General features: G+C 38.3%; 1 protein-coding gene across 1 annotated transcript in view; it reads right to left on the bottom strand.

Moving 5' to 3' along the window:
- EDIL3 (EGF-like repeats and discoidin I-like domains 3) overlaps positions 1-24,345 on the bottom strand; it is a 302,894-nt gene that overhangs the window by 65,356 nt on the left and 213,193 nt on the right. The window contains exon 9 of the mRNA XM_010578088.1: positions 9,031-9,212. Within this exon, the coding sequence (XP_010576390.1) occupies positions 9,031-9,212 (182 nt within the window). The remainder of the gene's footprint in view (positions 1-9,030; positions 9,213-24,345) is intronic.

Raw genomic sequence — 24,345 nt, 5'->3', positions numbered from 1 at the left:
ATATAAAAGAGTAACTTTTCTCCACCAGCTATAAAATAGCAGAGAAACATGGAGGTGCAGCTGGGGACCACATGCTTGCTTCTCCACAGCTAGAGTTGTACCAAGGCTTTGCCTCTATTTTCACTCTTCTGATTGCTGTGCACTTCTGTGACCTACCTACACCCATGTGAACTCAGCATATAGGTACTGCTCTGGGGCCATCGGCACAGAGCTTAAGTGTATATACATGCCTCTGTACGACATAAAAAAAATCTTAATATATTGGTATGTAATTTTACTTTTTCTTGAACTTTGTTTCCTGAACCTTAGCTGTAAAGAAGTAACTTGAAACAGCTTTTTTCTAGAAGTCAAGCCTAGCAGAAGAGTAACTGTAAGTGAGGATTGTTTGGTTTTCCGGTTTTGAAAGTGTTTACAAAATAAAATATGACTTGTTTGAATATCACACATTAGCATAGTATCATCTTACAGATTTAGATGTTGTCCTCCCCACAGGAGGACTATGACACCCACACATCACTCTATTACAGCTGGTGAGCCACCATATAGGTGCTGGGGCATCTCCACATGCAACTTATTACTGATGCGAGAAACCAGATGGACACACATTTGCTCATTTCGGTGTGTCACCTCTTGCTGGTTTGATTACTTTTAATATCAGGATGGTAAATGGGAAAACCATTAAGTCAAAATAGATGGTGTTACAGATGCATGAAACAATGTGTTTAAAAGTACTGGTACTTTGGTCGTTCAGCCATATTACATAGAGTAATTAAGGGAAGCTGGCATGCAGGCTGACAGAGCATGTTATGGATAGTGTTCATAACAGCATCAAGTTTCAGTTGCCATGGGGATGCTAACTCTGAACTGACTGCTTTTGTGTATCCAAAACCTCAGTCAAAAGTTGTCTGAATACATCTGTGCGTGGGTGTTTGTGTGTACAAAGAAAGAAACTAGGAGCTATAAGATGATATCAAATAGATACCAAGATATGGGACACGCAGGAGTATCTAGATGATTACACTAAGAAATAGGCTCCCAGTCCTTTTGTTTTCTTGTCTGTTTTGAGCACATAAATTATATCTTTAGCCTGTAAGCTAAATGTATAGACGTTGAGGGAGATCTGCAGCCAGCAGACATTGGTATTGATTTCACTGAAGTCAGTGAACTTATGGCAGACTTTGCCTAGTTGAAGATCTCTCCTAATTCCTGCAGTTCAAAGGTCCTACGTGGGATAGTTTTGAGAGAATTCAACTGCAACTTTCATTATTAGTTTCTGTTCTCCCCTGCCAAGGGCTTTCACTTACTGCCACTCATCAATATCCCCCAAGGAAATCCTCCTATGATATTAAGTCAAATTTTGGAGAATTGACAAAAAATGCAGAGCTTTAATAGTTTTTTTCAGCATTTAACTTAGCAGATTAAGTCTTTCTATATGGTTCAAGTCATCTTACATGATGACTCTGAGATTGTATTTCTTAAGGTTCAGTTGGCCACATTATACTAAGCTTAGAGCTATAATAAGTAATATTAAATATTTAATCTATGATGACAGGTATTTTTGGAAGCTGATACTACAACAGTACTCATGAATGAGGAAATGAACTTTGACAAAATGAATGGTTTGACAGATGGTAGTTTGCTTAGAGCTTTTACTAACAGATGTTTGAATGAATGTTCTGCAAGACCTCTGTGTATTTTGGGTTTTATCATTTTATTAGCAAATAGCTATCACCTGGTGTATACTTGCCCTTTGGAAGTTCTTGATGTGCAAACTGCTAATTTTTCTCCTTGCCTTTTTTTGGAGGAAAAAAACCCAACACTTTATTGATTCCTGCCTTGGGATAAGAATAGTGGAACTTAGAAAGTATTATAAGTACATTTTTTGTGTGTCACCGTAATTATGATTAGGTGTGTGAGATTCACAGACACACAATTAACTATGCCAGTATTAGGGACTGCAAGCCCCCAAAATGTAAGGCTGAGCACTGGAGGTGGGATTGAAACCACAGATAGGAGACACTTGTGTAAAAAACAAATTAAGCCACAAATAAAAACATACATTCTAACCACCAGAAACATTATCCCAATATATTTAGACTTAAAAAGAGAAAAAAGACAAGTGTTCTCAGTAATCACTCAATAAAGTACCAACATGGGTTCTGGAGCAGAAACTAGAATTTAGATTCTCTCACACAAGTATCCTAATCACTGTGCTGCACAATTCTTATCTTACCCTGCTGATTTTAAACTATCTTAATTTAAACATCATATCCAAGAGCACATCAATACACTATTTAGTCCTCAGATATATTTTTAGTGAATGCTGTGTATGGGCAATACTTAAGAAAGACCCTCATGCTTCGTTTTCTCTGGAAGAACATTGCCATCACCCATGTAGCACGCTGACTCTGTGCACGTCCTCTAAAGCAATGGACATTTCCATGCATTTCAAGGGACACCCAATGTATTGATCCCTAATTAATCACTCTGATTTCTGCTGTGGGAACAAGCCTTATAAGAACTAGATTTTTGTGACTCTAACTGTACTTAGTTGACCTTAAAATTCTAAATTGCACAGTGGCTTGGGAAAAATTTTACCCTGAACCTGCTGGGGTACATCCCTTTCAATCACAGATCACTTTTTTTATTAAGAGTCTCTACAGGAAGACTATTTACTCAGTTTCAAGAAATGTAATGAAGAAATTTTCTTAAACCTGTGCAAAGTTATTAAAAAAGTATTACTTAAAACAGATGCACTGAGAAGGTAAAAGTAAATAAACCCAATGTATTTTATTTTGGACTAATATATACTATACTATATAATACTAATATATTCAAATTACCAGTTAGAAGTTGGGCACCTTTTCCATCAAACTGTTGTATCTCTGTCATGGTTTAACCCCAGCCAGCAACTAAGCACCACGCAGCCACTCATTTACTGCCCCCCACCCAATAGGACGGGGGAGAAAATCAGGAAAAAAAAGTAAAATTCATGAGTTGAGATAAGAATGGTTTAACAGAACAGAAAAGAAGAAACTAATAATGATAACACTAATAAAATGACAGCAGTAGTAATAAAAGGATTGAAATGTACAAATGATGCGCAGGGCAATTGCTCACCACCCACCGACCAACACCCAGCCAGTCCCCCAGCGGTGATTCCCTGGCCCCACTTCCCAGTTCCTAAACTAGATGGGACGTCCCATGGTATGGAATACACTGTTGGCCAGTTTGGGTCAGGTGCCCTGGCTGTGTCCTGTGCCAACTTCTTGTGCCCCCCCCAGCTTTCTCACTGGCTGGGCATCAGAAGCTGAAAAATCCTTGACTATAGTCTAAACACTACTGAGCAACAACTGAAAACATCCGTGTTATCAACATTCTTCTCATACTGAACTCAAAACACAGCACTGGACCAGCTACTAGGAAGACAGTTAACTACATCCCAGCTGAAACCAGGACAATCTCAAAATATGGAGTTTCAGCTGAACTTTAACATCTAGTTTCAGAAAAGCCATTTAAGGAAGAAATTAGAAAAAGGCTAGAATTAGAATACTCTTTTCATATATTCTAAATAAGACTTCTCGTTTTTCCATTTTGAAATCACATTTGACATTCAAAAATTGACCCCAAAAAAGAATAAAAAAATGAAATAGAGATGGAAAGGGATGAATTATTTGAAGAGGAAAAAAACCTTAAACTAAGTATTTTGGATATTTTTGTATGCAATAAAAACTAGGGGGGCAAAAAGCAAGTACTCATCCTGAACCAAATTTATTTCCCAGTTTTTGATTCTGCAACCGAACTGAGCAGTCCAGCTGTTTTGTAAAAGAATCCTCCTTCTCACAATAATAAAATTACATATTTGAATATTTTATTTAAGAACTAATCCATAGCCACACTGATGTCTCTGGAGAAACGGTTCCTGCTGTTTTAATGAGCGATAACAAAATAGCTTTTTTATTTTTCTATTTAATAACTTACATTTATATACAACAGTCTCCAACAACAGTTCAGGTGTTCAATCATAGCTCCCACACAGTGGTATGATACACAGTAATTAGTTCATTTTCTTAATATTCTCCACATACAAGGTATGCTCAAATCTGCTCTTGGTGGCTGTGGATTAATACTGACCTTGTAAAAACAATTTCCATGTCCAAAAGACCACAAAGCACTTAAAAAAGAGGTGGTAGTCTCTTGTACACCATTAAAAGTTTTGCATCATCAGGCAGGGATCCTCTCCACAATCATGCTCAGGAGATGAGCAGAAGTTAAGGGATCTCTTGTTCTCAGATGTGATAGCTCAGTCATGGTGAAACAGCAGCAACTGCATGGGAACCAGCAGGCACTGATCTTTTCCTCTCCTTGCTTAATCGACTGGCTACAGCCAGGACCAGGAAATCAAATTTACCCCATCCTTTCCTTAATCAAAACTTTCCCTGACCCCTCCTGACTCGAAACATCATCTTGCGAACCATACCAGTCTTTGCTGTGTAATGCTTCCTACCAGGCTTCACTGCATACCCACACTTTTGCTGTCTAGCCTTAAATCTGATACCTTTTACCCTATACCTCTTCCATGCCTTTACCAATCTTCTTACTTTGTTCTAAGACCATGATGTATTTCTTAGGTTAATATTCTTAGGACCCCCTGGCACACTGCCCACCCCCCCTGCCGATGCAGTGGCAGGAGGCACCAAAGCTCCTTCTCCACTCCAGGCTCCCTGACCTAGGTGGTATGTCTTACTGTTCTTGGGCAAATTTAACATTTAGGAAGGTTCACCTGTTGACCAAGAACCCATGGCACTGGTATTATTTGTAGAACAAAAAGACCATACCTACTCCAAAAGACTAAAGGAGCAAGACTGTTATCTTACGGGACAGTATTCACCTGCCTTGCTCTGTTATCCCTGAGCATGGTTCCTCAACATCCATCCTTCTTCCAAAGTTACTTTTACATCTTAAATGCCTGACTTTGGATTTCGATAATGTAGGCCAGTCCTTACATTGCTAGTTATACGGAATTATTCTACCTTGTCTTACAGTGTTCTTCACAACATTTCAGCTTGTGCATTTTTGGCATATCCACCATGGCTTAACTCTTTGTGTATTACAGGGGTAATAACTGCAGTGATATAAAAAAGGGTAATATTTTATGGAAGCAAAATGGAAACCAGTCATGAAAGGGGAAAAATGAGTTAAGAAATACTAGGTTTGGGTGGTGAAACTGGGAGAGAAGAAATGTAAAGGCATAGGCACAGATCCCTAGGTTAGAAATCACTAGAGAGGAGTAACATTTAGAAGGTCCTGCCAGCAGTTTGTTAGAGATTAGCAGTTATCATGACATTGGATATGGTAAAGAGGTAACAGAAACAACAATCCTGCCCATGGCCATCTCTATTTTGCTCCATACAGCTTTGACAAAATACGTGTGAATAGAAAAATATAGATATGTGCAAGGAAGGAGTAGAGATGAAGTGAAATCAGAATAAAAAGAAACAGCATATTTTAAAGCCATAAATGCAGAAGGAAAAAAGGGAAAAGAGAAACCAGTCCTCTCTTAAAAAAAGAGTTTTGACAAAAAAGACTTGTTAACGGAACAGGCAAAGTGACCATTTTGCTTATATCTCAGGAAAAATTAATGAAAAATAGAAGTGTGGGATTTTTTCTTGTTATATTTCGAAACATGAAAAGTTAGTGTCACTAATAAAGTGGTAAACAGTATACAGGTGCTATTTTATCACAGCCAACCTATGAGGAGAAACAGAGGTCAGCAGAACTTTAAAAGGCAGATATGACTTACTCCGACTTTAATTTGCTTTCAAAAACATGGTCACTGACCCTTTAAATCACAAGCCAATTACAAGCATTGTAGTGCCATTACTAATTATGTGCTGACAGTGTAATTTAAAATGGCAATTTCAATTTTCAGTTCATTGGGAGAATGCAGGAAAATGAAATTGCATACTAATTAGTTCATGTGTGTCAGACACCTGAAAGATTAGAGAAAAAAACTCTGCACTCATTACAAGTGAGCTATAAGCAAAGCACTCAAACCTTTCATTTGCCAAGCTGCATATAAATAAAGAAATTAAATGACAAAGAAAATTGATAATAATGGAACAAGGCAAAAATAGCTACAGGCCTGTACATAATTATACTTTGGGGGACTTTGCCCATTATACACAGCTTCCTTTAGAATTTATCTAGCATTAGAAACTATAAGAGGGTAACAGGCTACTGCTTCAGGTTCACTGTGCTAAATGTTATTTTACATTTCCTAAAAATGGAGTTTCTGGTTTCCTTCCAGTTAATCTCTGCCAAACATTCACACCGTTTTTCCAGAGCCATCTTCTGGACCAGCTGCTTTGTCACGCAGACCAAAATGGAAAAGGTCCCATATACAGACCCCTCACATTAGGATCTGGGAAGAAGCTGGTGACACGATAAAGAAAGTAAAAACTCAGAGTCGGCTGTTGCTAGAGGGAGCATCTCTCCCACAAGACCAGAAGCAAGGTAGCCAGAAACTTAGCAGCACAAGTCAGAGTGGGCTGACTTTTTGTAACCTTCCACAAATGCTTACGAAGTATCTCCCTGGCCATTACAGAAGCTGTGCCAAAATAAGATGTGGGATTTCTGCTTCTCCTCTTCTCTCAACAGAAACTGTTCACCCATATTAGGGTCAGGCAGTGTCTGTCTCTTAGAGTGTATTTCATGCCTGAAGAACAAGGCAGTGCTCTGATGTAAAGAACTACTATGCAGTGCATAAAGTGTGAGTTTGTGGAGGTCTGTGTCCTTGCCAAATCAAAACAGGGTTTCTGCAGAACACTAAAAAGCACTTTTTCTCTACAAGTATCATCTCCCTGAAAAAAATTTAGATTTTCTGTTCCCAGGTGTTTTAAGGAGAAAAGTCTTCAGAAAAGGGAAAAAAAAAAAATCTTCTCAAGATTTAAACTTCCATTTTTAAATTACAAAGACTACTTTTATTTTTGCTCTGAACTAAAAAGAAAAATAAAATACTCAGCAAGTTTTGTGAAAATTATAGACCAAAGTATATTTTAAAAGAAAAATGAGAGGAAAAAGAAGGGATTACTAGGTCCTTAGTACACATTAATCATATAACTTAATTAGCTTCTAGAAAGTCCTTACATACTATGGCTGTCAAAATTACAGAAAAACCTGCATGGGATTGGCACCACCTAGATTAGGTCATTAACTCCAAAAAAGAACAAATTGTTGAAACCCGATGCCATGGGCTGAGATTTGTAGACACGTTTTCTTCATTGGTCCAACCTTCCTTCCAGGTAAGAGCAAAGGGAAGACTTCCCTGGGAGCAAAGTCCAAGGCAGACATAACGCTGCTCTGGGTAGAAACATGCACAGCTGTCTGACAGCTGCCTCCACGGTGGGTGGTGACTTTGCCAAGTACAAATGCAGAAGCAACACAGCATTAGCCATCCCCATCCAGTTCATCTCCTAGTAAAGACATGTCTAGGGGGCCAGTGCTAAATGATTTTGAGTTTTTTTCTCCAGCTCATGTAATAAAGCCCACACTCTAAAGCAGACCAAAAGCTACTGTAACACTGACTTTTTCATTATCCATTAAAGTTACATTAGCTTTCTACTCCTGTGGAAATATTCTGCTCAAGTCCCTTAGTGTTAGTCTTTCCAGTTCTTTGTCAATGTATAAATTTTAGAGACTTCCTAACCCCTCTGGTCTTCGTGGAAGAAAACTGACTTAACATACATTGAAGGGCCTTTGTGTTTTCACTCTGCAGTGAATAACAAATAGTAACACCAGCTTCATTTTTCAGAACTGACAAAATCCAGCACTCTCACCACACCAGTTTCAGAAAACTTCATCAAATAGTGCTTTGTGCCTGCTCTCCAAACAAGAAAAACGAACAGGTAGTCCTGCATGCTTTTCCCCCACATATCTGGGAACCGCTCAGAAAAATCGTGAATGGTCGTCAGCACAAAAACTTGAATATGAACAAAAATTATGCCATGTACACAAAGGTAACTTCAAGAAGAGTGTGTCTGACACACCTGAGGGACATATAGACAGTTTAACTTGGTGCTGGTAGACAAGATGCTCAAGTACCATCTTTTGCTACTCTTGTGGTGGGTTCACTAGGAGGGAAGCACTCTCTTCACATATTGACTACACTGATTAGTGCAAAAGGTTTTCCCAAAAGTATATAACATCAACTTTCTTAGCTAACAGCTGAAAATGCCAAAGCTTAGCCCAATTCATGTATCATGAAAAGAAAACACCATAAAAATAAAAAGCTACAGCAGTCAGTAGGTAATCACTACCTTCATTAAAATACAGCCACAGGACTTCATATTCACTGCTTCATGACTCTTACTGAAGTCATTTGCTGGGCACAGAGAAATCCAGTCCACAACGAGGGCACTGCTATTTGAATCATTCTAGCAATATCCTTGAGTGGGAATGAAAAAATGTGTATTTTCAGCCCCACGGATGTGGCTGAACTAACAGCTATTTCAACCTTAATTAAAACAGCTCTTGTTGCTTCCAGTATGATGCACACAATGCTTAACCTGTGTGCCCAGAGCAGCTCAGCAGAGAGGACAGACTATTCCTGCAGGCTCTGGTACAGCTAAAACAACATTAAAGCAGTCTAGAATGATGCCCAAGGAAGGCTGCATGTGTCAAAGTATCTCTACCAAGAGATATTGCTGGGAAATGCTACTAAGGACCTAACGAGCAAGTCTAACATATGTGGAAAGCAGCTTCCTTGAAAAAAGTCTTTATAAATTTGCTTCCATGGTTTAAAGCCACAATGGAACATATGCACACGTTTTTTAAATAAAAAGATTTTTGTATTTGTAAAGTCAAGATTATTATTATTTCACAACTAAATAGTCCCTTTTAGTCTAGGCTACATTTCTGACAGTGAATAAGAATCTAGCTGTTAATTTACCACTTGTCTTCATCAGTTTCTTAAGTGACTCTGGCAATTGCATCAAGGAGATTTTTTTCCTCCTCAGCTCCATCTGTTACCTGAATCCACGGCCATCTGTCATTTTCTGCAGCAGTCCAAGCATTCACAAGACCCTTCTTATTAAGTCGTGCATAGTATGGATACCATTTCTGGAGTCCAAAAAGAGCTCGATGAGTAGAAGATGCAGTAATTTGTTGGTTTGACACAATTCCTCCTTCTATCCCTAGTGGGCCAGAGCATCCTGCAAATGGAAACAAAAAAGAAATGAATGCAACTGAAATGATCAACTCCTCTGGGTCCCAAGTGGCTATAATTACAAATAGAATACAGTTTCCAAAATGTGATGTCAAATACATTATTGAAAGAGATTTAAAGCACTTGAGTAGCATCTTTTTGTAGAAATGAAAAAAAGAGAAGTACAAAAATATTGCTTGCAAATAACTATTCCCATTGCAAAATTAATGAAATAGATTAAGCTTTCAATTTCTTTTATTTTTTTTCTATCTGAAGAGTTGTGAGTTTGGGTTTTATGGATACAATGAAAGAGAATGATCCTTAGATTCAAATACTGAAATAATTACTAAAAGCAAATTTAAAATTCTGTAATTACTGCAAAACTCCATATTGCTGCTTTTGCCATAGAGGTTAGCATTTAGCCAATACACTACAAATTGTATTGCAGCTATCTTCAGAAATATGAAACTAGACACATGATATTTTCAGTTACACTAAAAATAGTTACAGGTCTTATACATTTAATCAGCAAGCCACAAAGTAGGTATTTAACTGTAATGTTCATGTGTTCATAATTTTATGTGTGGTATTCATCATTATTTTATTCACCTGATATAGACATAATCTTTTTTAAAGTCAAAACATTTCTGCATACATTCTTTTCTGAAGCCACTCCATTTGGGTACAGGAAGAACATTCAGTTATTGTAAGCAAGCCAAACAGAGAAAATTTTCAAAATTCATTATATACAAGTGATTAGCAGTCTACCTACTTAATATTAAATACCCCCAAACACTTTTAGGTAAATGAGGGTTTTTTTTCTCAACTCAATTCTGATGCAAAGTATAAAGAGAAGCTAATTGCAGGAACTACTGTAGCAGCCAATCTTGCTCAGTTGCCCAAAAGACCTTCTGCTTTGTGGGTCAACTGCACTTCAGCAATTTTGAACACAACAGGACAAATGTTTACTTACACTTTTGGTTTTCTCAGAAGCCTGGCAGTGTTTCACCTCAAGCAGTACCCAAGAATGAACTCTGAAATGGTACTGCTATGAATTCCTTACACCACATGGGCAGGAAGTCAGAAATAATTTAATTCCTCATTAATTTAAAGGTACAGAGAAGAAAAACTGACCAGTGCAATTTGCTCCTCTTGGCAGAAGCTGAGGCAGGGAGACAGTGCTGGGAGTCACTGGCAATACAATCCCCAGGTATTGTGTGTCACTGATAATGGAGACAAATATAAACTAAACTGCAGTTTTAAGTTGATTATGGAGAAAGGCCCATAGACGAGCATGTGCTTGCACTCTGAAAAGATAAACCCAAATCCCCACACAGGTGGGGTTCTGAATGTGTTCCTTCTTAAATGCAAAAATTGGCTTAATTCCAGGATATGCCTAAATGAAATCCTGGCCTCACTGAAATTAATGACTGACTTGCACCATACAGTGATCTCATCCACATTTTTAACAGTCCACAAAGCTCAGCTAGAATCTAAAGTCCTAGCGCTACTTTTCTGTATCATGTATCACCCAACAATAAAGGTGGTGCATTCAGCACTTGACTAATAACTCTGTTCAGGCTGCACAAAATACAACAAAATGCAGCTCTCTCCTGCTGCTGTGCCAGGTGCGTAGTAGTGCCAGAAAAAAAACAAATTCTTTGTCACCAGCATAGACAGGAACAATATTGGATGTATTAAAAAAACCTACATATGTTGGAAAAGTGTCATTTTTCATTGTGTTATCGAGTGTTATTTAAAAATCGAAAGACCTAGTCAAATCTTAGCTCTGTTTCTGAAATCTTTCCATGTAATCAGAATAAACTCCTTTGGTGTATAAACTGCCATATCTGCTTGCAAGCCAGAGGTCAACTACTCCACCTTTCTAAGAAAATTGCATATTTTCAAAAGTTCCTTAAATTTACTTACTGAAATATCTCTGTCATTTCATAATGGAAAAGAAAGTGCACAAGTGCACACAGGTGCATCTATATGTATGTGTAGCTTACAAACACACACACATACATACAGGACTGATTCCAGTTTACTGTGAAATTAACCACTCCTAACAGCTGGTATCTTAAATTGATAACTACTTTAAAATAGAGATGTGAGAAACAGAAGGGAGGTTTCCAAAAGAGCCTAAAAGGAGGCATGGAGGCATGGCAGGTGTTTTAATACAGATGTAGAGCATGCAGCTGTATTCTGTCTCCTTGTGGTAAGAAGCACAGGGATGAGGACCCTGCCAGTCCTGCTGGCATTATTCTGTGACCTAACGGGAAAAATGCATGCATGAGGACAGGGCCCGAGGATGTATCAGGGCCAGTTTTGAGTGGGGTCCAGAATAAGGGCTTTAGCAGATAATTTTCTAAAGAAGAACATGCATTTGATGCCAAGACCCTTGATCTCCTATAGACATCCCAGCTTTGGCAGACTTGGAAGAGACGTGGATGTCCATTTTTTTTGCTTATCAGCCTCTGTTTAAAGTGCAGAACTTTGTGGAAAGTTGATTTGAAGGCACGTTAGTTCTTGTTTGAGATGCATTAAATGGTATTTGAAATATGTGTGAATTCCTTACAAGAGAAAGGTGAATTTTCCTTTCTAAATCGAAGGCAGTTAAATTAGCAAGTGCAGCACTTGACGGCACTTTGTCAGCTGTGACCATATATAGTCAGAAGTGTTTACCTTCTTTAGCTTTAGGAGGATTATTCCTGAAATCCAAAGCAAATCTCTACCTTCAGAGAATAGGTACTTCATTGTATGAGCTTCTTATTTTAATTGCAGTTCCAGTCTTGGTTTGTCATGTTTGCCAGCTTTTCAATGTGAGTTAAACACAAAATTTACCACTCCTAAAAACTAAAACTACTACATCAGAGATACTTTCTACTTTGGTGTTCAGTTCAGGCATAACAACATGAGATGTGTGGGAAACATGAGACTGAATAATAATTTCTAAACAATATTAGCCTTACAACATAATATATATGTAGACACCACTAAGATCTGTCTTTAGAGGACCATCTTTTTTTACCACCCTGAAGGACATCAGATCATTCTCATGAGGTGGGAAGCTTGGATTAAGCTAAAACTTAATCTTGCTCAAGACCTGCTTGCAGGTCCAAACCACAAAACTTGCAATGCAATCCTACTCTGACCATAGCAGTGCTGATGAATTGAGCAATTGCCTAGGCACAGCCCTGGCAGATGGGCCTGGAGGAAGCCCCCCCAAGGCTATCTCATCCTGAGATGTAAGATACCTCCACATGGGTCATGAGGGGGTTTTTTTGAGTAGTCTTACCTTGAACTTGACCACATTGAATTTATCCTCCTGTTTCATAGCCAAGTCAATCCGTATTTCAAGATATTTTTAAAAATCCTCAGTCCATTTTAATAATGTGAAGTACATTTCTTAAATTATCAGAACATTTTGCTGTCTTTCTTATTTATTGAACAGCCAGGACTAGCGGAAGTTTTGCTAGGACTCTGTGAGTAAGCTCCTTCCACTGTTAAAACTGCCCACTTACCCACCCTTTAGGTCTTTAATCAGGCATTATTCTACAAGAAAACCTTTCAATTTACTTTCTTTTATCAGTTAGAAGGAAATAGTTGAACACATTTTTGGGTAGTCAAATACCACACAGCAAATGGACTGCCCTTAGCCATATGCTCATTAATTTCTTCCACATAATCCAATAGATTTGTGAGTCATGCTTTCTCCTTACAAAAGCCCTAGTCGGGCTATCACACTTCAAATTCCTAAGAAATTTACCTTGCCCAAAACCTTTTAGCTGAATAACCTACTTCTGGTTCCATCAAACATGTTATATCAGTAAAGGACTGGTTACAAACTAGCTTCTGCTTGAGATAGTCAATTTGAGACACAAACAATACTTTCCTTCAAGTTAAGATAACAATTATTTCTTTTAGTGCTTAAGGGCTGTGATATGCCATTGACTACTAACAATGAAAAAAACAAGCAAATACAGCTTTTGGAGATTGTTTGTCTTTTAAATAAAACTGAGATACATATTTTGCAGAACAAGTACAAGCTATATTATATTTTGCTGTTACACATCTGCTTCGATTAAATCCACAGTTCATTTAACAAAAATCATGACAGCCTAGGAAACTGCATTCTCTAAGGGAGTAATAATATCACTCTAGTGACTGTACCATTCAGTCTGGTCAACATCAGCCATTAAATAGAAAACCATTTTTATTAGTTAATGCTGACACACTGGGGTATGACAATCAGCTTGATGCAAGAAAGTAAAAAAAATAAAAAGGCAACTAAAAAGCTGCTTGACAGGTTCATGATACAGATTCACAAGGAAGATTTTGTTATCTGGAGCTATTATTTTAGTGTCATTAAATAGCAAAATACTAACTCCAGCAATATTGTTTTTAATCCTACAGTGACAATTGGTATGCACTAAATAAAACCCTATTGACACTTCTCTTGTTCTTGGCAAATACAAACGTATGCCCACAATGCACCATTGTCCATGAAGATGACAAAATGCAAAGGTGTAGCAATAAGCTACACCTGTGAATGGATCCAGTGAAGGATGGGAAAAGTCAACAACACAGGAAAAGTGAAGGATTCATTTATATCTTTTCAGTTCTCATAAGAATCCTCACCAACTCATGTGAAGATGGCATGGTTATGAAACTGCCTTGAAGGCTTTACAATCTCAAACTTAACTAGATCTGAAACGTTATGCACCATTTTGCACCACAAAGCCAATGATCATTAGTCCAGATTTCACTTGTAGACAAAGTGTATGGGGATCAAATAGCTCCCCAGACAAAAGATGAGTTCTGCATTTTCACCCTTATCTCTTAGGACAATAAATCCCTCCAGCTGAACAAAAATATTTGTGCAAAAGGAAATAGAAGATGACAGCTTACTGTGTTTTACATTGATATTGCTTCAGAGGTAAATTGGAATAGGGAAATATGTCACTGATTTACCCTCTAATAAGGGAAGGACAAACCATTTTAAGATAAAGAATTACTACAGTAGGAGATAATAAGCCAAAAGCACTGGGTAAACATGTTACTTGAGTATATTTAATTTGGACTTCTACATTTATGTCAGTCCACAAATTAAGCAAAACCTCCAAATGGTTTAAAAATTGCTTGAAAATGTGTGGATTATGCCTCTGTGAACAGAAGAAGAAGATTTCTCATTAGTGACGATGAAACATGCCTGACTTTGCAGCATGAATATATAGGTTTCATTTCCTCTGTTGGTTTGTGTCTAGCTAACGTCATCAAAACAAACAGATGCAAAATTGAAGGCAGGCAGAAAACAAATCTGCTTTAGACATCTGCAATCCTGTCTTTCTCCAAGCACCTCATTTTCTGGAGTGAGATTACTCTGGCTGTGTTTAGCATAGCACGGTAATTGTGCTGAACATAAACCCTGACAATGGGATTACAGATGACCTCTGATATTGCAGTAATTAATGCTGCTCCCCACCATGCAATCTAGGCTTCAGCCTCCTATTTCTTCTTCTTGTTCCTCCTGCCACCCACACATCCTTGCCCAGTTTGTTCTGTCAAGGATAGCTCTGTTCAGATAACAGTGAATTTGTTTTTACAGGAGCGGGTCAGATGGATATGGACATTTAGCAGTCTGTTATTAAAGTGCCGACACATATGCAATGTATGAAACGATGTTCTTGTAGGGCTTGTTTTTTCACGACCATGACAGGATAAAGCTCAAATCCTCTCTTCTTTATAGATACTATGTAAAGTGCTTTTGCAGAGAGGTGGCTGGGCAACACAGCCTCCCTTCCTACTAGAGGTGTCAGTGGACCCTCTCATGGTTTTAGTGACACGATGGTCCCCAATTGCTGACTTCCCCATTGCACAATGAGGTTACAGATGACCACTGATATTGCAGTAATTAATGCTGATACATGCATAAGCTCCCCACTGTGCAATCTAGGCTTCAGCCTCCTATTCTTCTTGTTCCTTCACACAGAGACTTCAGCTTTCTGACTGTAAGCATTTTCCCACACCGGTCTGCAGGTACCCCAAGGTAGGATTCACATTCCTCTGATGGACATCCAGAGGGATTTTCTACACTGAGCAAGTCTGCAAAAACTTATACTTCCAGCATAGCACAGAAGCATATGGAGATGACAGCTCAGACACTGAAAGCAGATTATGTCTTTGTTATATAGTGCTGTGTCTGAGATGGAGGGTTGTTATTCAGGACTAATTTGCTTAGTTCTAGTTTGACAGTTTCTCCATTCTGCTCTTAGAGCAGAATGGATAGGATTGTACATTCCCCACAAAAAGCATAGGGATTAATGTCTGGGGAACTGCAACATACAGCACAGTTGAAGAGGGGACCTATCCAATGGGAATAAAATTAAAGGAAGATACAACTTCTGATTTAGGAGCTCCCTAAACTGAAGACTGCTGGAAGCTGGGAAAATACAATGGGAGAACGATCACTTAGTTCTTGTCCCTTTTCTTACACTCGTTCATTAAGCATTCACTTCAGATCACTGTCCATGGCAGGGCTATTGGACTGTCATCAGACCAAGTATGGTTATTCTTAAACTCAAAAAGAAGGCAACACCTGAAATCTCCCATCTGCAAAGCTGTAATCAGAAAAAGCAGTTTTTTAGTATTGCTCCAAGAAGTGATTGTTGCTGCTGTGTTTGTGCTGAGCTCCATCACATTAATGTTATTGACAGCATCCCTAGACATGTTCAAAATGCTTTTAATGGAGCTGGCCTGGGAAGAGGACTTCCAGAATGAAGACACTCTGCTTATGGATCCCTATCAGAGAAAACCACGGCTTCAAATAATCTGGAAAAGTCTCTATCCCAAGACATGTCAGCTCCATTACAGCCATGCCATTCCTGACAAATGTTTGCTGAATGCATTTTTTCAAAAGCTCCAGTAGTGAACATTCAACAATCTCATTTGGTGTTTGACTGAAGTGCAACTTGAATCTTTCTTATTCCATTTATTATTTCTTGTCCTGATTCTATTCTATTCTATTCTTAAAATAGCCATTAGTATATCTGTCTCCTCTCTTATTCTCGTCTACCTGGGGATGCCAAATAATCACAATTTACACCAAGCACATGGGGTAGCACAAAGTGTGAAGGAGCACAGCTGTCCTTGCTGTATGGGTTATGGGACTAACTGGAGGCACAACCCAAAATCCAGGGGACAATTCAGAGCCCAGAAAAACGATTGGCTGAAGCTTGACCGTGGTGCACCATATGGCCAGTTTACAGCCACAGCAGAAAACTACTATCACTCCATGGCGATTTCAGAGAGGACAAGCACTATTGTCTGACTACCAAATACAAAACGCTTTCTCTGAGTTTATACCATTATTCAAATTGCAGCATTCAACAATTCACTGATAGACGTTATCTTTATTTTATTTTGTTTTCAAGCAACAGTTATGAATTTATTTTAAAAAATTAAATTATATTGCAGTAGGAGTTTAGTTTCTTAAACTCCTCTGCTAAGCTCTCATATAGAAATACATTAATCTTTATGGGAAAAATTATTTTTACATTTCAATTTGGCACTGTTAAAAATAGTGTTTCTACCATGTTTGAGTAGTGACATTAACCAGTTTTACATAATTCATAGGCATTTAAACACTACTAAAATTAGTCTGAATAAAACAGAAATTATGGAGTGACAGTAAAAAAACTTCTTACAAGAATTAACTTACATTGATATTATATAAGTTAAATTCATACGAGCTTTCAAGTCGCACTATAAAATAATTGCTGTGTGGTCATACTTACACACTTAATGAATGGCAGACACAGAAACCATAGCCCCTAACTTCCACATCACTGTAACTGATTATTATTATCTTAGGTTGTAATGACACGAAAAGATATGTGTTTCCAAGTTCTACTTACCAATCCCAGGATTTTTTGGTGGAGCTGGACTTGGGCAGCAGTGGGTGGAGGAGATCTGTGCAGTTGTGGATCTATTAATTACCTCCTACACTTCTAGCCATTGTAAATGGTTGTGGTACAGAGTACAGCCAATTAACAATTTAAGCGTAACTTAGGCATGTAAAAATGAAATTAGGAACCCAACTGGATTTTAAAATAATCTTTTTTATTTGCTGCTGCTGAACCCTGTGCAATCTGTGCACTTCTCCCCTCCTCAGCTATTGATAGAAATATTTCTTAAAAGAATACAAGAAAACTCAGCAGCTTTACACCTATGTTAGGAAATCTGCCAATGAGACACATTATTCTGTGGAAGTTCAGCCTGATTTCAGGATAGCTACAGACAACTTCTTTCAGAGTTTCTTGGTTTTATATTTACATTAATCTGTCTTTACTAACATGCAGTTTGGTGGGATTTTTTTTTGTCTAAGGAGCATGAAGTACAGACAAAAACTTTACATATGTGGCAAATGCATTCTGTTGTAGTGTATCCTCTCTTCTCCCTAAGTTCATTCCAAAGGGCATGTTTTTTTCTGTCACAGGCAACACTTGTACTAAAAAAACTAGTAATTTTTAAATAGAGTGTATGAATATATCTTAAACTGATAATATTACAATTTCCAGGAACTCTCAGCACTCCCAGGAAAAAAAAATGCAAGCTAAAGAATAGTCATACCAGTGCTGCAAAATGGGGTTCACCACTTAGAAAGCTCATATTCTGCCTCCCAACTGGAGTGATCCACTGATGCAAACTCACAGTCGTGCTGGCTGGTGGTAATGCTAATTTCACAGGTGCTAACTGAACAGGAAATCTCACTGATTTCCTTTATAACTTTTCTTAAACCCTATCAGGAGAGGTGAAATACCTGGATTCTGACCAGCTGACTATTTTGAAGCTCTGCCTGATTCTCTGAATTAGTTATAGGAACCAGATACTGTTTTTTTAAAGTGCTAACCAAGTACTGATAATTTGAAGGCAGCTCGTGACGTATATATCTATGTGCTTAATGATTGCTTCTTCTCAAAAGCTGCCTATAGCAAAAAGCAACTTTGAAAAAAAACTAAACCAAACCTTCTCTTGGAATTAAACCTGGAAAGACAAGATATAGTTACACTGAAGGACAATCAGCATTTTTCTAGCAGGTCTACAATGGAAATCAGTGGGATTACAACATCAGTGTAATTAGCATTCCTGCAAGCCAGCCTGACAATGAGAATGTTCATTTGCGAGGAGAAGAGTATGTGCTTTTCAAGTAGAAAATCTCATTTTGCTGCCTAGAGACATTCTTTCTGTCTTTGTGATTTGGTGGGTTTTTTTTCCCATAAGAACAGCAACTGTTCCTAGAAATGACAATATTACCAGTTACAAGATGTATTCATTGAAATTGTTTAAAAACTACTAGCGGGACTAATATGAATTCTACATTACAATGGAATACATGTTCTTCCAAAAGAAGTAAAAAGATGGCAATATCCTACAACATACTGCTGAAGTGATACGCTAAATATGAGCTATATCCACAGTACCGAACACAAACTGCATGCAAACGACTGTTATTTAAATCTGACTACCCAGAAACAGCAGTTCTTATGGTCTCTAAGCTGTTTTCATCTTCTTCTATAACACATCTAACTTTTTAATAACTGGAAATTCAGATATCAGCATTTGGATCTTGTTCCTAGCAGCCATTTGATGTAGGTATAACATTATATCCATGTAAAGCAGCTTTAAGGATCAGGGCTTGAAGCCCTGTTAAAAATACAGAATTAATTTAAAGGTCATGGACTTTTATTAGGGTGGAAAAAAATTCAGAATGAAGACTCAGAAAGTTATCTTTGTGTATGTGCAGTAAAAGAAGTCTTTCATTACTACAGCAGTGTAGTAAAATGAGATGTTATATTTGTGACTCCATGGTGTATTTTAAACATAAATCTGTACATATACTTTTTTTATATCCCCTTATTTTCCCATATCAACATCACTTTTCATCATAAAAAGGACATCATTCCAAAGTGTTTATATTAAGAAATAGTTAACCAAACAAAGCAAACATAAGGGATGCAATCCATGTGACTCAGCTTCAGCCACTTGAAAGTTAAATATCTGCCATGAACTAGCTGCTTAGGCTTTTTCTGTCATCTGTGGGAAGAAACAGGCAACCTAAACCATGATTTCCATGATTCCGTTATCTACTGAGAAAGTGTTTAAGACAGATGTAATAATCTTTTCTGTTTCTACTGACCAAGGAACAAGACTAGAGCACTATCTTCAACTTAGCACCTAGGTTTAAGAGGCTAAAATTAAGTGAAATTAACCAGATGAGTTTTAAAAAAACTGAAAAGACTTAACTTTAAAAATAAAAAAAAGGTATATTTTTTCTGCAACGTTAGATTTACTAGATAGTTAACATAGTTGGGCTTTATGGAAAAAGGTCTTTTAAAAACAGATGCCAATGAAGAGATGAGCATAAGAGCAAATAAACAACTTTTCAGACTTCGATTTTTCTGTTGAAAAAGATGATCACGAGAATCTTAATGTGACACTGGAATTGGAATTACCAAGGGATTCAAGTTGAAATACCTACATCAAACCTCAGAAAGCTATATGCTGTAGAAATACCAAGCGACTCCTCATTCCATCTGCATCACATCTAATATCACTGGTGGTGTATCCCAGGGATCAATACAAGAGCCAACACTGTTCAACATCTTCATTAATGACCCAGACACTAGGACAGAGCGCACCCTCCCCAAGTTTGCTGATGACACAAAACCGGGAGGAGCGGCCGATACGCCAGATGGGTGTGCTGCCGTCCAGAGGGACCTCAACAGGCTGGAGAAATGGGCTGAACAGGAACCTCATGAAGCTCAACAGGGGAAGTGCCAAGTCCTGCCTCTGCCCCTGGGGAGGAACAGCCCCATGCACCAGGACATGTTGGCCAGCTGACCAGCTGGAAAGCAGCTTGGCAGAGAAGGACCTGGGGGTCCTGGTGGACAACAAGTTGACCATGAGACAGCAATGTGCCCTCCTGGCAAAGGCGGCCAACACCCTCCTGGGCTGCATCAGGCAGCGCATTGCCAGCAGGTTGAGGGAGCTGATCCTTCTTCTCTACTCAGCACTGGGAAGACCCATCTGGGGTGCTGTGTCCAGTGCTGAGCTCCCCACTACTAAAAAGACATGGATGTACTGGAGTGAGCCTAGTGCAGGGCCGTGATGGCCAGTGGACTGAAGCATCTGACCTACAAGGAGACATTGAGAGATCTGGGACTGCTCAGCCTGCAGAAGAGAAGGCTCAGGGGAAATCATATGAATGTGTAGAAATGTCTGATGGGAGGGAACAAATACAAAGGAGCCTGGGTCTTTTCAGTGGTGGCCAGTGACAAGACAAGAAGCAATGGGAACAAATTAAAACACAGGAAATTCCATCTGAACACAAGAAAAAAGTTTTGGGTTGGTTTTTTTTTTTACTGTGAGAATAGTGAAACACTGACTGGAATAGGTTGTCCAGTGAGGTTGTGCAGCCCCATCTATGGAAATATTAAAGACCTGACTGGACACAGTCCTGGGCAACAGGCTCTAGGTGGCCCTGTGTAAGTAGGGAGGTTGGACTAGACGACCTCCAGAGGACGCTGCCAACCTCAACCTTTCTGTAACGCTCTGATTCCAAATAGTTCTAAGTCCAGGTTCTTTTCAGATCAATGCTCACAGACTGGTATATCCTGGCATCAAACCATCAGAGGAGCCCTTCCTGAGTAGGAATAATCCGACATCGTTCTGTTGACTTTGGAGTGTTACTGATTTACAAGGGGTGAGGATTTGCCCCTGAAGTACTTCACTTAATCCAGTATTATACAGTGCTACATGAAATAATAGTAATAAATAATGTGTTCATTGATTTAGCACTTTTTTCTTCTTGGGAGCCATTCTTAAGCAGAACACTTTATACAAATGTGTTTGCAGTCCCAATTCTTTTGATAAAGTTAAGTTTGGATATGTTTGAGTCCCAGTCAGTCACAGTCTGTTAGAATGATACCTGACATACAAAAATTCTCACTGTTTTCCTATACCAAATTAAATTTTTGCTGTTAGCTGCATGGATAATCAGTGTATTTAAAAAAGCAGAAGAATTTCTAATTGTAGGAATTACATCTTAATTTCCAGTAGAAGGTAGAGACCCAAAGAGACTTTTTGTTTTCCAGCTGTCTTTGCATGTATATGCAGACTGTTATGTGTAAATGTACACTATGACAGACTGAAGAAGGGCTAAAATCTTAAGTTACTAAAAGCATTCTGTTCGGCTTTGTACATTCAGTATACTTCAGTCATACTTGCACAGAGCAAACATATTTTGTGGAGGCATTGTGAAGGACATTAATTGTCTCATGGTTTGGCTTCAGCAGTCCAAGAGCACTGATTACAGTGTACAGTGTAACGCTGGAGATGCAGATGCAGTAGGTATATTCCTACATACCCATTTTTTTAATGTATTGGCCTCCTTTTTTTGTCAAGCACATTTACTGCCATCTCATCTGCTCCTGAGTTCCTGACAGTTTTTTTTCCCCCTGTAGCAGCTATTGCTTCTTATGTCATCTCTTAAAACATCACTTTTAAATACAAGCAAAGCCTAGGTCCTCTACGGTCCCTCCCACACAGAGGTAGATTTTCACTTGGAATGGATCCTAAATTGTGTATGAGCTGTGTATGGAACACTGACTTTTTAGATTTTAAAACTCTGCAGATCTCTAATATGAATATTAAAATCACCACTGCCCAAAAAGGGTGGTATACTACCTCATCCACATTAGCTATAAATCTGGTTTTGCTAATCAGACCTTTACCCATACAGAAAAATCTCTAGCTCAAGTGAAGCTTGAGACTTGAGCTATTCAGCCTCTCATTATATGGACTGGAGTTTGAAGACTGCTGGTGAGCATAGCATAGGGGCGGATACACCTGCAGACCACAAGCTCAACTTCGCGCATTTAGCTATTGGCTATTTCAATCGTTCTGCAGCTAATCAAATTGTTTGCTTACTCCATGTAGCTCAAGTGTTTTTTCCACAATCCGATGTTCTGATCTGAGTGATATTGAGTAACTTGGTTGTAGCAACTTATGTTAATTGTTGTTCTGAAGACTAATCTGATGGGCAAGACCAAATCAATGTTTTCGTTCCTATTGAAGGAATTTAATCGGCACTTCTACTGAGACAAAGTAACAGATCATGCGTTCCTCTTTCTAGTTCATCACAATGCAAAATGAAGCCACAAACCAGAATTTACAAAAGTCCTTTTTGCTTTGTATTTCAATAGACTTGGAGAGCACAAAATGTCAGTGATTTATTTCAGATTATTATTTCAGTAATAGATAAAAAACTTAACATCACAGGATTTATAACTTCCAGGTGAATCCTAACTACACAATGGAATAGAACATTTTTGCCCAGCCCTGGTAAGTTTATAGAGACATACAGCTCTGAAATCTGATTAACAGAAAGCATTTATCTCCATAAGTTTGCTTCACAAATTTTAAACAAAACAAAATGGATTTTCCTGACCCATTAACATCTTAATTATTATTACTCCGATTTCTGAAGTGTGATCCCAAGTATTTTAGTAGCCAGTGTGGTACTGCAGCACTGAGGTGAAGAATATGATTAATCTTGTTTCATGCCTTCACATAAAATACTGTATGTCAAAGGCAACATCTTTACCAATTTGCATCAGTAGCAGCTAATGAGTACACAGACACTTCCAGACAAGCAAACTTTTCAAATGATGTTGTGTTAAGCTACAAGTCTCTAGGAGGTGACAAGAAAATGAAGTGATTAGTTATGTTGCATGCAACAGAAGACAGCTTTTCAGACAGTAATGGGAAGAACTGCTACCCATTTGCTGATATGTCCAAAGAGATTAAATGCTTTTTATGCTGATGTAGCATCTCAACCAACATCAGTGCATTATTGTGTTACCGTACTGGTCAACACAGTTCATGTGTGTAAGCAATGGCTATCAGAACTAATCAGATATAAATAAATTGGATGTTACATTCTACTTCTCAACAGTGCCATTGCTGCTAAGTGACTATCATGCACTTCCATTACCAAATCCTCTCTTCATACTTTTACAGTAAGGTTGTAAAATACATTTTTGGCCTTTACTTGCTCTACAAGCTCCGTGCTGAGGACACAGACTGAAAATAAAGTTAGGTGAATTTTAGGTAGTCTGAGATTTTAAAATTGGAAGCAAAAGGATTTTCAAGTTCTTTTAGCACCTAATAATGACTTTTTTTTTTCCCAGTGGTAATGTGATTTCATGACATAGTGTTTTTAGGAATTGTGCCTAGATTTAAAAGATAGATTTACGGACTTACAGAACTGCACCAATAGATCAGTGCTCCACTCTCATCTACAAAAAACAGCTCTAGGGTGCACTGTGGGAACTACAGGCAGCTGAGTCTACTTCAGCATCTTGTAAGCTTCTGTGTCTATCATTAAGATCACTAAGTACCTGTATAAAGACAATATGTTGGAAAAGAGATAACATGACTTCTGTAAATGGCAGTCATGCCTCACCTGATAGAGTTCTTTAATGGTGACAGTATGTGTAGGGATAAATGAAACACAGTGGAAACAGCATACTTGGATTTTCAGAAAGCATTTGATAAGGTTCTACAGGAAAGGCTCTTGCCAGGGGGTTGGGAAAAGGCAATGCTATAGACAGAAATCTCATTGAAGAACAGGAATTGGCTTTTCAGGATGAAATGTCAGCAGTGGGGTCCCCCAAGGATCATTGCTGGACTCTGTTTTAGTCATCAGTGACCTGGAGGAAAGTACAAATGGGGAAGCTGTGCACTTTGAAGCTACTAAGCTCTCTTGATCAAATGCCACTCTGATGATGAGCAGCTCCAGAAGGACATAAAGAACTGAAGGACTGGTCAAAAGGGTGACAAGTGAACCTCAATGTACACTAAAGGAAGATACTGCATCTATCAAAAAACCCCTAAAACGTGCCTACACAATATTGAACTTGGAAATGGCCATTACAACTGCAAATAGAGATCTCAGAGTCATCATCCTCAGTTCTCTGAAGTCATTGGCTCAAAATGCAGTAGCAGCTAAAAAAAGCCAATAAAAAGTTAGGCGTTGAGAACTAGACATAGAGTATTATTTTACAAGTATATGAAAC

This window comes from Haliaeetus leucocephalus, unplaced genomic scaffold, assembly GCF_000737465.1.
Source record: "Haliaeetus leucocephalus isolate CR32 unplaced genomic scaffold, Haliaeetus_leucocephalus-4.0 Scaffold598, whole genome shotgun sequence".
Lineage (NCBI taxonomy): Eukaryota > Metazoa > Chordata > Aves > Accipitriformes > Accipitridae > Haliaeetus > Haliaeetus leucocephalus.
Note: the sequence above shows the minus strand (reverse complement) of the source record. Positions and strands in the feature narration are given on the sequence as shown.